Below are 15,033 nucleotides of genomic sequence, written 5' to 3'. Positions count from 1 at the left end.
AATGAAATGATACGAGAGGCCCTGTATACAAAATGTACATTTGTAGTTTAGGAAGCATTTGTCCTTCTGTAAATAGCACTGTTTTTGTTTTTGTTTTGTTCCATCAGGACTGTAGGGAATGGGATGGTCGTTTGTCTTGTGACAGTCGCCTGGGTCATGTGCAGGTCACAGCCTATCGTTTTATGAGATTAGGCATCTCATGCTCAAAATGGACAGGCTAGTTTGCTAGCCATTGGTACCGAATAATTTTACTCATACTGCCCATGCTTACTCAATGTGAGGTGAGGGACTTAGCCATGCACATCTGAAAGCTATTTAAAATCCATTTAGCAGTTATTCCAAAGCGTTTGGTGTGTTCAGAAATGAGCATAGCATCCTGGAGTCTCCCCAGTCAGCCTATCCATCTTTAGCCAGCTGGGTTTAATTGGGCTCCGCTCTTGTTCCTCCTGCAGTTATGTATTTTAATGATGTGCACCTTTTATCTCGGCACTGAAGTATCCTAGTCTCCCCCCTTTTCTTTCAGCAGAAGGCTTGCCACTCACTTTTAACTGGCAGGGCTGTTCAGGCACCCGGGAGAGGGCCTAGGAGCTGCAGCATCAGGGAAGCAGCCTAAAAAATAAGCCACATCCTAATAGACACCATTGTTCCTCTTTACAGCATTGAGCAAGAGTCTGGCAACGCTATTCTATGTTTATGGCAATACAGGAGTGGAGCTGCAGACAAGAACCCATTAGGTGTGGCTCTGCAGGGTCTAATTCTCATATCAACATCATCATGTGGAATAGACCACAATTAAACTCTGAGGAATAGGGAATAACATGCAAACCGTGTACAGTTTACAGGCCTGTTTAAATCTCCTCCTGGCGAACACACCGTGAGGTACCTGATGCAGGCATTCTGCAGCACAGATCTCCTGATGTGTTGTGTAATGCAGCGCACACGGACCATGTTGAAGTGTGACAGGAGTACAACCCTAATCTTATTGGCATTCTTTCTCCTTTCTGATTTCAGCTTGTCAAGTGCATGAGAAAGTAACATACAGAAATCCTCTCTTCCTCCTCTTACTAGCCTGATAAGATAGCAGGTGGTGAGAGGTTAGAATGCACTGACATGGGTAAATGGCATCTCAGGTGCAGAATGCAGATCTGCCAAGGACTAATTCTATTGTGTAGCAGCAGTGCGTGTTACCAGCCCCCCCACTTCTTCCTCCTCCTCCTCCTGCATGGGTGAGTACAGCAGCAGACAGACAGGGCAGACCCCACAGGGGGGTTCTGAGCATTGGCACACTTCCCTGGTTCAGAGTGTCACTGATCCTGTGTGGAGATAGAATATCAATTACAGTTTTGCCTAAAGATCAGTGCTCTTGAGCCAGTGTGGGCTGAGAAGGGTGTTCTTACATTTAAAGAGGAGAATGCAGTCAAAGCCTCCCCTGGCTTGACTTGATTGCCGTTTCATTTTTACGTGCCTCACATTTCAAAGCAGTGTGTGAAGTGCATTCCCCGTACTCCCGACGAGCAGCCCACTGCTATTATCTGGCGGTTGCCCTTTTATTTTTATTTTTCTCGTGATTTGTTTGAACCCCCATGTCAGTGGGCTTGAGGTTCAAAGCATGGCCATGTGAGAAACAAAGCACAGTCCCTGTTTGTGTTAAAAGGCGACAAGACAGAAGAATAAAGGCCCACAGTTTCCGAACACTTGCTCAGTAGATATTCCCAAGAGGCCGGGATGATATCCACACAGGAACCCTGATTGACACTTTTTTTTTTTTCCTCTTCTTCTGTTATGTAGTATTCCTTTAATTCCTCTAATTTGGTTAGCCCTGTACCAAGTCTAATAGGTTTTTAATTGTCAGAGGGATAATTGTGGCTTAAGGCTATTTTCTATACTCCATCAGTAGAATCCCTTAGAGTCTCTGGATAATGAAGACAAAATATTCACTCCTAGTGAATTAAAATTATTATTATTATTATCTCTCTCTATTATTACATCTGTATAGAACACTTCTTATATCAAGACTGTGATGCTTTAAAATAATAATAATAATAATAAGCTTCTGGCCTCGAGTCCCCTCAGTTTGGCCATGATAATTGTTTTTGACAGATCTGTACATGGTCCTTTTATGTAAAGAACATTCAGTAGGTGTAGACACTAAAATGATATAATAACCTATGGAGAAGTAATGTATTCTGTACAGCATCCATTGTACACCTGCATATGTCATAATTGATGTTTGATCCTCAATACAGCAGTTTGTTTCTTGCCATTGGATTATGGTGATCACACTGAGAGGAGGAAGTGGAAAGTGCATATTTCTTAAAAATGAAATTGCATGGTAAGACTAACATTAAAGCACCTGTTTTGCACCTCTTTAGTGAGACTTACAGCTCACACATGCAAGAACTGAAGGCTGTTTTGTTAAGTAAGCTTGTTTTCATATTTCTAGGTGGTAGAATGTAAAAGAGTATTATAGCCACAATTAAAGGACAGGATACTTTCATTTGCAAAGTAAATACAATTCAATTGTGAGTGCTTTTAGTATACTATTTATATTCTTGTGTGAAGTGTTGAATGCTCTAACATGACCTAACTTTTAATGTCATTAATGTTCACTACACTAATGAAAAAGTGTAAAATATAACCCTTCTGTATTACGAGATAAAACAGCATCACAAATGATCATTTTTGCATTAACATTGTGGTATTTGGGCTTTCGTTCATGCAGTGCTGTGAGGGCTAACAAAAGTATGGGTTTGTAGTATGATTTTCAGTTGAACTATGGGATAAAAAGCCACGAGAAGGTTATATTTAAAAGGCCATGAAAGTATATAAAACCCGAAATGGGCGGGAAATACAGAATTTGAAGTTTGTGAGTCGTCAGATATTAAAATATTAATCTTTTCAATTTTGAAAGTCCAGTGATACTGGGCATTGAGTACATTTGTTATTAAAAGCTTGTTTCATTGTCTAGATTACAAAATGGGATCCAGTTCATCCTGCTTCTTATTTCTCCCTTATTCATCCAAAGAGAGAGAGGACTCTTGTTACCGGACAAAGGAGGGGAATTCTCCATTGTATGAAAACTGAATAAATTACCACTTAACTGCTGTATTGAAGACATCAAAACAGTAATGAAATATATGTACTGGATTCTGATGATATCCAGTCAAAGGAATCCAATGATTATTTCCACTAATGCATTTTATTTTATTCAGAGGTGCCCAGTGAAAATTCAGTTCTACTCTCTGTTTTGAACCAGTTAGTACTTCTGATTTGCTACATTTAAGCTGTCATCTTCTGTTCACAAAGACAAAACAATTGAGAATTAATAATGCAAAATGGAAGTCATGGAAGTTACCAATTGCTCCAGATGGGTTTATTTCTACAATGTGAGGAGAAAAATTATGAAAATTTTACTGTAACAAATTTACTGTTACACATTCCTCGTTATCACTCTATAACACAAGGGGGCGACAACATAATTTTGCTTCTTATTGCATTTCTTCATCCTTGTTAAGGCTTCATAGCCCTTTTCTAATTTTGAGGTTTTACTCATTGCATTGCAGTGACTGAGGCTGACTGAATCACAAGAGAGTGCTATCTGATACTATTCATTGAGTGTAGGTGCAAGACCAGCATTTTGTTTTAAGAGTTTTCTAACAGTAAATGTCCTAGTTGTTATAGGTTTTCATTGCCCTCTAAAGTTATACTGGCAAAGTATATTGTTTATTCAGAGACTGTGAAGCATACATTGCTGTTGTATATTTTGAAACACTTTTGTATTTTGAAGTGCTTTTATCCTGTTTACCAATCAGTACTGTTTCCATACTTCCTGTGGACATGTGGAATGAGAAGCAATTATAAAACAAAAGTTGATGCTACAAAACTAACAGTTATAGACCTCAATCCTCTAAAGTAAACTTGTTTCGTCTTCCTTTGAGGATTTTCTGTCTGTTTGTTTTCTGCCAGTGAATAAATAACTCAGACTTCCAGCAGGATGAATTGAAGCTAATGAGCTACACAATCAAAAGTGAGGAATGTGTCTCATGACTCACCAGAAACAGTCACTTACAGACTGTTTTGCATCAGAGCTGGGAGAGTTTCCCAGAATGCTTTGCCTCGAGCCCAAGCAAACCCAGAAGAGGCAGTAGCCCTCTCTCTGGCTGCATCTTTATCAAGGGGATTAGTTGCAAATTAAAAATCTGTTTAAGGGAGCAGTTAAGAGGATTTTGTCTCTGTCTGTTCTATAGTTAATAGGTGGATGTGTGGGGATCATCTCGACCAATGTCTTCATTTGCAAAAGGCTAGTTTCTACAGTGTGAGATTAAAGAGCCTGTTTGGAGCTGAGCAGAGCCAATACAAGTCACGTGATTGTATTTCTTCTCACTGGGTTGAGTGCACAGCCTCAGAGTGTCCCTCTGCAATTGCCAGGAACGACGTCATAATGAAGACATTTATAATGATATTCAGACATGATGGCCACAGTTTCACATGTTTAAAAACCTATTTTGTGTCCTCACCATTTTCTTTGTCTAGTAGGGAAATGCAGCTCATTTGGTAAGCTTTTTTAATACCATGTTATGAATTCCCTAACAGTCTTGGCATAAGCATTATCTGTTCTTCCTTACCAACAAACCTTTTTGTGTTTTCACTTGGGAAGACCACAGCTGTATTGGAGACAGTCTTTTCCTGCTATTATCAAATGAAGGCAGTAAAAGCAGACTCCCTGTCAGTGTTATAAAGCCTGGGTAGGCAATATTAATAGGAAGGTGTAATAAGGAATGGTTTAAATTTAAAATTTAAAGATACACCTACAAAAAAGTATGTCAGTGACATTACTTTTCAAATTGAAACCCTTAATCTGCATGTCTATCCAAGCGCTGATCTACTTAATTGAATTAATACAGTGTAAATGTTAGACATTACCTTAGAGCAATTATCACATTCCTCCTACATGTAATTCAGCTCCTGACAACTTCCTATCCGTAAACATTCTTTATTCCTTTACACAACAATCAAGTGCCCCTTAGTCCCTGAATTGTTCCTCAGCTGGGGCCTTAATTTTCTGAAGAAGTTCTCTGATGTGCCCCTTGACCAAACTGTGGATGACATGTGCGTATTGATTTTGAAATTGATTCCCTTGCCCATCGGCAGACATTGTCAGTTTGGCAACTATCAGCTTGATCACTGGGGTGCAGCAGAACACCGCGACTAAATCCAGAGGAAACACTCAAATCTTTAAAATCCATCACTTTCCTCTGACTTGTTTCGGTGCTATTATATGGTTCTTTGAATCAGAGAGAGGTCCGAGAAATTCAATCTTTACACCTGTGCTCTTTGGCTCACACCGGGATTTCTTTCTTTATTTTTCCTCAGACACTGTAGACACACAACTCTTGAAGTCTCTTGAAGTTTAAGGTTAATACAAATGACTGGCTGCTAAACATTTTAAGATTGCATGGTTTACAACTGTAATAAAAAAATCAGAATACTAATTTAAGTGTTGCTGCAGGGACTTGAAACCTCTCTCTTTAGGTATAACCCTTAGGTCCTCTCTTTTATCCAAAATAAAAAAATGCAGTAAACTTGGCATTTGGAAAATGCTCCCTTGTGTCTGAAGTCTAAATTTAAATAAGTCAATTGATTCATGAAGCAACAGCAATGTATGAAACCAGCTGCATCCAATTAGTTGAAGAAAGAAAGAAAGGAAACCAGACAATAAAATAACAGCCCTCAAAATAACCTCATAATATGCCATTTAAGAAAGATATTCTTCTCCAAACCCGTCCAGTACAGTCACATCAGTGCCACAAGGGTTGGGGATAAAGACAAGAAAGCTTGCCTACAGGAGAAGATCATTCACACCATCATTATATGTTGGTAGATAGTAACTTAACGATGTGAGAATCGCATCAGCTCCACTCTTGAATGGTCTCAAGCAGTTGACTTCACAAATCTGCCTAGAGCATTTCTTCCAGGTCCCCCACAACCCTCTGTATGAAGAAAGGTTGTTTTCTGATCTGAATGCCTTTAAACTACATTGAACACTTTGTCCCTGAGCCTTTCTATCTTGTCTATCAGTCAGTTACCTTATAATGAATTTTGAATACCTGAATCAAATTCCCACACAACTTCTTTCCCAGCCATGATGGACAACCGCCATCATTGCTGGTGTGGTGTTCTCATGGTCCTGTTCTCGTTTTGTTGTCGTCCTCCACAGCACTCTTCACTGAGGTCCCCCATGACATCACAGCACGCAGTGGCCAGGATGTGGAGATGGCCTGCTCCTTCCGGGGGGCTGGCTCCCCCTCCTACTCCCTGGAGATCCAGTGGTGGTACATCAGGAATCACAAGGATTGGACAGAGAAGCAGACCTGGACCACCAACCAGGTGAAACCACTGTGCATATTCATGAGTTCATTCACTCGTTATCTAAGACCTTTAGAGTGGTATATTCCGAAACTGTTGAGTATATACGAACACAACACAAAATAATGTATTATCTGGGTATGTCATATACTTTATAGGTATAGATCATTTGATGAACTATACCTTATGATAGGAAGGTGTTGTACATTTTTTTTAAAGATATCACAACTGACCTACATAAATCAAACCTTTCCACCCTTTGTGCTACAGGACACAACAAAACAATTTTTTCTGTAATTGTATGGGTATCTCTTTTTTTAACATTCGCTCTGGAAGCAGCACCAGTCCCTTGGTATACACAGTTTAAACATTGCATTGCTGAGAAACAGATCAGACTTTTGGAGGATGGGAAGTTGCCAATCTCCTGCTGTGTCATCACTCACTTTGATCTGATGAAAAATAAAAAGATTAAAGAAACGGCGCTTCTGCATAAATCATGATACCCACTAGAGCCCAAAAGTTTGCACTGTATTTTATGCTGTGTATTTTATCTTGAAGCTTTCTTTAATATAGCACTATCATTTTTGCCTTAGTCAACCCAGACACTCAATAATTTGTTGATAAAATTGCCAATTTTCAATGTTGTAGCAGTTTTAGACTCAGGGTTGTTAGCAAGAGAACACACTGCACTTTGCATATAATCATATAATGTATATAATCTGCGGGATAATCTGCGATTCAAAAGTGCTGACCATATTCTCTATACTTTTTAAAAGGAAAATATAGTGACAAAGTAGTTATTGCATTGAAAAGAATGCGGCAGTAAATGTTCCAGAGGATCAATTTTTTTTTCTAAAAAAAGTAATATCTTACTCGACACTGTCTGGGATATTTAACGTCAGTAGAACATTTTGTGACATCAAAGAGTGGATCTTTACAATATTCTTATATTTAAGCAATTCATTTCAGGTTTGGTGTTAGTCCACAGTGATTTGTTAGGCAGTAAACATAATCCCAACATCTTCAAGAATATTGTAATGAAAGTAAATATTATTTAACCATATAGTACATCCATACCAATACACCCATTCTTCCCACAGAAACTGATGTAATTCCACCTATCTCCTATTAGTTGGTTATTGCTACTGAGTTTCATTATTTTTGTTCTTTTGTTTAACACAGATCATACCCCAGGAGGAGAACTCAAAGGATGCAACCAAAATTAGCGTGAGTTTGTTTTTCCTTTTGTAAAGTAAAGTATCCTAATTCAAAACATTGCAGATGTGCACCTGTACACCGGCCATGAAGTGTAGCCCTAGAATGGATGAAGGGAATTGTAACAGTAGAAGTACAAGCGTGTGTGGAAATGTCAAATTAACTCTATTTAAGGGGTCACAGAGAAAACGATGGAGTAGGTCTTTCTGGCAGGGAATGAGGTCTGTGATCAACTGGGATGCATGATGTACTGAAGCCTTGATTTTGCCCTAAGCCAGGAAGTATTTTAAAATGTGAAATTGTCATTCAATAATAGGCAAGTGTACTTCTGGGAAAACCCTTGTTTTCATTTGGCCTGTAAAATAAGATGTCTGCCAGGGTGCCAGATCTAGTTGTATTGGTAGCATACATTACACAAAACGCTCCATACTGTGATCTCGAGAGCATGTCATTTTTGAATGCTTTCTTTTACTGCGTTTGTAATACCGTAAAATTGGGGTCATGCAACTATTACGTGACTAGTTTCTATGCTACTACAAGATAGAGGGAATTGATTCTCCAACAAATCTCTCAAAACCACAAAGTGCACAAGGTTGTTTAATGAGGTGGGTGCTAACTCTGCAGAATCAACAAGATGAGGGGTGGATTTAGGAGAAGAGAAAAACCATCTTCCATTTGTGAGCAGAGTCCAATGATCAAAGCTACAGTCTTGTCAGTACATGAGTCCATAGTCTGAGACGGTCACATGGTTCGAAAACCTGTTTGCTGTCACTCTCACCTTCACATACTGTATTCAGCCCGTGCTTAATATTTAAAATGGCAACATATAAAACATGAGTATGTGATGAAAACGGTACTGATGCATATTAAAACACAGGCAAGTAGGAAAGAGAAAAAATCATAATAATCATTGGAAATTCAGTATGAAAGGATACTATTTGTCTGCAGATTTGCACACACAGCTCCTCCTAATGTTATGATCTTCCTGTATATTTCATCCCTCTCCAAAACAAAAGCATTCACACCCAGGTGGCCGGGCTTTGGGCGGTATGAAATGTAGATTTTATTCTCTCCACATGGGTGTTCCTAATGATTATTCCTCATCTCCTCTTAATTACGCTGAGGCAGAAACCCAGCAGAAGGCAATTTACATCCCGCAACACAAATCCAAATTCATAATCTTAAATAAGTTGTGATAATTAGAAGCGTGCGCTCGGTTCCAAAACAGTGCATGAACAAAAACCTGGCAATATAACCGCCTGACTCAAATTACTTTCTGGGAGAAGTCTGATTGTAAGGGCACTTACATATCTCCATCACTGAAGGCATATTTTTGATGTCATAGTTGTATTTATATCACAGTATCGGGGGGAAAAAAGGAGGTACATGTTAAAAGAACAACCTGTATTCTTGGCATGAAATTGACAATATCATAATTAGAGTTTAAGATGGACATTTTGTTGGAAAGGTGCTTTTGTAAGAGCTGCTAGTTGTATTTCAATTACAGCAGGGCTGTTGTGTTATTGACTTTGACACACTCGGGCCACTTTACTCTCATTTCAGCAGGAGGAAACCGAGGAAGAGCGTCGTTCCCTATGTATAGCAGCGAATGACCCAGATTACACAGTCAATACGGCTTAACACCCCCCTCCCGTGTTTGCACTGCTCTAACTTCATTCTGTGTGCAGCTAAACTACTTGAAGGCATATTAAAGTTCTCTAGATTTAACAGTGCATTACACGTTTACAGCAGTCGGGGAAATCCAGTAGCCAACCTTTAGCTGCCAAACACCTTGAGGTTTTTATTTGCTGCTGTTGCTGACAAAATAATGATGGAGAAGAATGTTTTTGTTTATTTCAATATCTCCCTTTCTTTTCTTTTTTTTGTCTTTACTACTGCAGTTGCACCATTTCATTGCTTTATGTTTAGATCAAAATCACACTCTACGATACATGGCGTAGCTGGTGCAGTTTCTCATTTCATCTCATCGTCTACTGGAAAATCATGGCGTTCTAAACACTGCAGAATGTTTTCTAGCACCTAATCTATTTACCCAGATGCTTTAAAAGACGTTTCTTTTTTTTGGCATTGCTTTTACTATGACTCTTTACATTGAATGTCAGGAATCACCATTCTTGGCTTCTGTTTTCACCATTATTATTATTATTATTATTATTATTATTATTATAAATTGATCATGATAACTTTGCAACTCAGTCACAGGGTTTGACACTGCTATCTCCTATGAGGCAATTTACAGCATTTTCATAAAACCATCAAAATACAGAATGCAACTAGATGCCACAGTTTTTTCGGTTAAAGTAATGAAGATTTACCTTTTAAAAAGAAAGCATGAGGTCCCATTCTGCAGTGCAATACTATGTCACATCCAGTATAAATTGTTTTGCTGATGCTGGAATTGGTTATTGCTGGCAGGTGATCATTTGTTCCTAAAGCACTTCTTCTTTAAAATGTGTGGGGCATGGCGGCCTCTATGCGGGGTAAAAGTAGTCTGATATCCCTAAAGTAGCACTTATATCCCTCTGCTGAGTCAATAGCAACAGCAAGACAGGCAGAGAAAAAGCACTTTATAAACTAAACATATTGACACAAGCCTGCAGAAACTGAAAGGCTGTTTTCTTCCAACATCTTTTTAAACTAATCCATTCCTCAGTTACCTGGGCACGTACTCCAATTGAGAGTTTCTGATCTGACCTAATACATTTATTTCTCCTTTTATGTGCTTTTTGGCCCAATTTGGATGGGATTCGCAAATGCTGAACTGTCTCTGAGAGTCCCAGCGAGTGTGGGACCATCTGGTCTCCTTAGCTGAAGGACTTGGTGGTATTTATTTCCACTGGTGTCTAGAGAAAGACAGGGATTATAATGCAGGGGATCTTCCAGTCTGCATGAGAGCTCCAGTGTTTTCTGTTCTGAGACATAATTTATGTTGACTGCATTTCCGCTGGGGAAAAGATGAATACACTCAGTGTTTGGGTCACAAGATGTAAGGTCAGACATAAGCTAGGAATATGCATTATATGAGGTTTAAAATTACATGAGATTCATAGAGCAAATATCAATTTATATACTTCTAAGCCAGCTGGGCCAGTTTCTTAGCGAACAGTCACCTAAAGCCTTAAAGGGATGTCTGCCAGTGTGAAAAATGTAAGAGTCATTTGGCTTTGCTTTATTCAGTGTATCAAGATCTCCATAATGTATGTTGACTTGATGTTTTTTTTTAAGGAAGGGGAAAAAAACAAATCTGAATAATATAGTTGTATGCATAACCACATTGTTTAAAGTATATATTTAATGTGTCTGTCCTTTACTTTCTATGTGAAAGTTTTTAAAGTTGTAAGTATAACACATTCACTTTCAGTTTGCATTTAAAACATTTTATGACAAAGGGTTCATGCATTAGACCATGCATCAGTTTAATATCTCCCAAGGCCAATACAAAATTAGGTGTGTTATTGTAGCTTAAACAACCCAATGATGTATAACTCCTTATATAATTTGGAAACCCTGCAATTCACTGCTCTACAGTACAGGCCTGGCTGGTGGCCAACCACAGATGGCAAAAAGACAGTTTTATGATAACATCCCACTCTCTCCTCTAGGTGTGGTTTTGGAGGAGAAGAATGGAATGAAATATTTTAGTGGTGGTAACTTATTTCAGGCCGTTTATGCTAGAGAGTTACGCATCTCTGTCTTTACTTTCTTTATAAACATCACCCCTTTTCCCCCCACTACTTATCTTGCTCTTATCTCATTTTCAGACCCTTTTTGAAGCTCCAGGAAATTCCCAGGATCTTCCCCCCACACCCCTTAATAATCCCTTTCCCTTTTCAATCATAAGCATGTAATCCTGTTATGTTGTACTAATTGCTGGAATTAATCCCTTCTGAGTTATCAGTTAAAACATGCCAATGTGAAATCACAATAGCAAAGCTAACAGTGTTCCGTTAACAACACGAACAACAACAAAGCCCAAATTCTGTCCAGGTGAATAATCTTAGGCTTTGATAACCCACAGTGGGCTGAAGATCCCAATTTTTGACAAACATCTGTTCACACACAACTAGCTCTTGGGGAAATGTACTAAATCCAGTCTTCTACAAGGCTGTTTTCACAGTTTTTAGTCTCGTAATGACATCAATGTCCTCTTTATGTCCACTAACCCATTAAAAGAAACAAACAAACAAACAAAAACATGTTATTTCAAGATACACACACACACACACACACACAAACATGTACACATGGTCACCCCTAAAAGAGGCCTCCAGCCTGTCCCTCTTTCCAATTTGTTTCCCATTTGACCAGGCATTTTGGAGAACTTCGCTAATTGCTAGTTCTTAGGAGCTCCTGCTTTTATTGTGTGGCAGTTGTCTTTTTAAACACGAGTCTGATTTCTATGGCTGCCTGAGCAACACAGAAGGCAGGCCGGTTGAAGTTTAAGTGAATCTCTCTGAGCTGTTTTATGTTCGCAGAGCTCAAATTTGCAAAATGGATGGACTGATGGAGCTCAACACAGCAGGCACCCCAGCGCCTCGGGATGTTATTTGTTCTGATTTGTTTCTGTGGACATCCCTGTCTCTTTTTCACAGCGCTACAGCACAAGAGGATATATACCCTGCCATCGAAGAAGAATGTTTTGTTGTTGTCTCCAAGCTTATCTATGCTTTGAAATAACTGTTTTGCAGATTAACCAAGTTGTGTTTGCATTTAGCTGTTCATCTATGCTTTTATGATGGTAATCAAGGCTTCAGTACACTTTTGCAGTTTCCTTTTGAAATCCAATATCTTCCCGTGTTGTAAAAACATACATATAAACAATCCCATCATCACTTATAGATTGAGCCATCAGCCAGTGGCACTCTAGCAACACGAATCACAGCGCATGTCATTTTGTGTGACAATGGGTGTCAGTTTTGTGGGGGGAAAAAGCAACACAGAATCTCCAACAACATGCAAAAATGAGCTTAAATGACAGGAGATTGGAGCCCAAGTTTTGGGCTGGTGCTATAACTTTCCCCTTTTAAATTTATGAGCTCTTTCTTCAATAAGTATTCAACCAATTCTGAAAATATATCACTGATAAATAAGGGATAATGTATTCAATAAACTAATAATTGAATAACAGTTTCAAATGAAGGATTGTGAGTACTTTAATTTGCAGCTCGGAACAGTGCATCTCCCTGTGTGTACTATGCACTTTCCCTATATTTCCAGTCTGACAGTGTGAGGATGAATAAGGTACACGTGGCCTCTCTCCAAAGGGCAGATAAGAGGAAATCACACAGCCTCTTAGTCTCAGGCTTTCTTGGCTAAAAATAAAGACTTCCAGGCAGAGGTTGTTAATCTAATTTCACAACTGCACTTCAAATAAAATTGTAGGAACCGGCAATAAACCTTGAGAACTTGGCCAACCTTTAAGTATAGGTGAAGTAAGAGGGAAGATATTAACAAGACACCGTTCCCTGTGTGCGGTAAACCTGAATGGTCAGATGCATTTCTTTAGCAGTGCAAGGCAATAATAAATGTGAATATATATTTGAAAATAAATGGGAAAGCTCTAAAAGGACCAGTGGTGTGTGGGTGTGTACATCCTGTTAAAATCAATGCATAGTTCTCTTAACCTTTCCTTGCACTCCTCAAATCAATCATTATGGTTGTAATCCCCCTCTGTTGTCATCCTGAATCCAGGTGGTGAAGGTAGCGGGCAGCAACATTTCCCACAAGCTGCGTCTGTCCAACATCAAGCCCTCCGACGAGGGGACATACGAGTGCCGGGTGATTGACTTCAGCGACAGCAAGGCCAGGCACCACAAGGTTCGGGCCTACCTCCAAGTGGAGCCTGAGCAGAGCTCTGGACTGCACCACCCCGGATCTGGATCTCAGGACACCAAGCCGGGCAGCCACGCCAATGACCGCGCCAAGCACGCTCCCTCCCAGGCTCACAGCCACCACAAAGGGGGCAGGGAACTGAAGAAACGATCTGCAGACAGCGACAATGACTGCACTGACAGCCGTGTCCCGTAGTGCCACCCAGCCAGCAAGAGCCAAGCAAATCTTCGGTGTAAATTGTATAAAAGAAATCAAAATGACGACAAAAATTTAAAAAAGGACTGCATGTTAAATATCTTTATAAGAATGTTTGTTGTTCATCAGTGGGAAGGACAACTGGACTTTGGGGGGTTTAGTTTTATTTATTAATATATATATATATTTTTATTTCCATTATGTTTTCATTCTTTCAGAGATGGCTAAAAGGATTGGCATGATGAATTTCAGATTCAGTCACTCTATATTCCTCATTGCTCCGGAAAAAGTTGTTTTATTTATTTATTTTGTCGTATTCCATAATTTTTATATCGTTCTAGGGTGAGGCCAAACATGGGAGAGGAGTGAAGGGGTGATTCAGTGTCTACACAAAGAGGAGAGATTCGTTTTTTAAATGCCACACTTTTCATTGCTTCTGGATGGACAAAAATCTGAATTTTAACATTTTACGCTTTCCTATGGACAAAATATTTATTGAGCTTTGTATGTTGGGAGGGTTCTCCTTTTTCTGTTATTTTTGCTTTGATGTTTTGTAAGAGATCAATGTAAAGAACAATGTACCTTTTTAAAATTATTTTAGAATGTTGGTCTCACCCAAAACATATGCCTTTATCACATTAAATGAATTGTACATGAACCCAAAACCCGCATTTGATTGGTTTCCATGTCACCATATTACCTTGCCTGGTTTGTGATTTAAAATAAAAAATGTATATAAAAAATAAGATAAATATATACATAAATAAATAAATAAAATTATATTTTATTTATTTATTTACACTGATATATATATATATATATAAAGTTTCGAGGTAGACAATTGCTGGCCTGGGAAATACATTTCTTTTCCAAGTGTTTTCTGCCATTGCTTGATTAGGGATAAGCAATGGAACATGTTTTGGGAGAGAATATATTTGCTGATAAATAATGAGATTACTCACACTTGGAAGTTTCCCCATTCAGAAAATGTATCTATCTTTTATAATATTTCTGAACCGTATCCCATGCACAAATGTGATCTCAACATTCATCATAAATTTGAATTAAGATAAGAAGGTGACAGACTTTTCTCCCATATGGAGACTGAAAGTTTCATATTTTGCTTGTGTGATGAATTATAGCAGGCAAATGCTTCAATACAGTAAACATTGTCACCTGCAAAATAAAGTTGTCACTGTAATATAAACAATATCTATATATCTATATATCTATGTCTATATATATATATATATATATATATATATATATATATATATATACACTCACCTAAAGGATTATTAGGAACACCATACTAATACTGTGTTTGACCCCCTTTCACCTTCAGAACTGCCTTAATTCTACGTGGCATTGATTCAACAAGGTGCTGAAAGCATTCTTTAGAAA

The 15,033-nt window shown here is 38.6% G+C and overlaps 1 protein-coding gene across 1 annotated transcript in view; it reads left to right on the top strand.

Annotated features, from left to right (window-relative positions):
• Positions 1-14,315, top strand: part of vstm2lb (V-set and transmembrane domain containing 2 like b) — a 38,946-nt gene extending 24,631 nt beyond the window's left edge. The window contains exons 2-4 of the mRNA XM_066702631.1: positions 6,218-6,387; positions 7,549-7,593; positions 13,294-14,315. Of these exons, the coding sequence (XP_066558728.1) occupies positions 6,218-6,387; positions 7,549-7,593; positions 13,294-13,629 (551 nt within the window). The 3' untranslated portion in view covers positions 13,630-14,315. The remainder of the gene's footprint in view (positions 1-6,217; positions 6,388-7,548; positions 7,594-13,293) is intronic.
• Positions 14,316-15,033: the final 718 nt, after the last annotated feature.

This window comes from Amia ocellicauda, chromosome 4 (assembly GCF_036373705.1).
Source record: "Amia ocellicauda isolate fAmiCal2 chromosome 4, fAmiCal2.hap1, whole genome shotgun sequence".
In the NCBI taxonomy this organism is placed as follows: Eukaryota; Metazoa; Chordata; class Actinopteri; order Amiiformes; family Amiidae; genus Amia; species Amia ocellicauda.
This window is presented reverse-complemented; position numbering and strand designations above follow the sequence as displayed.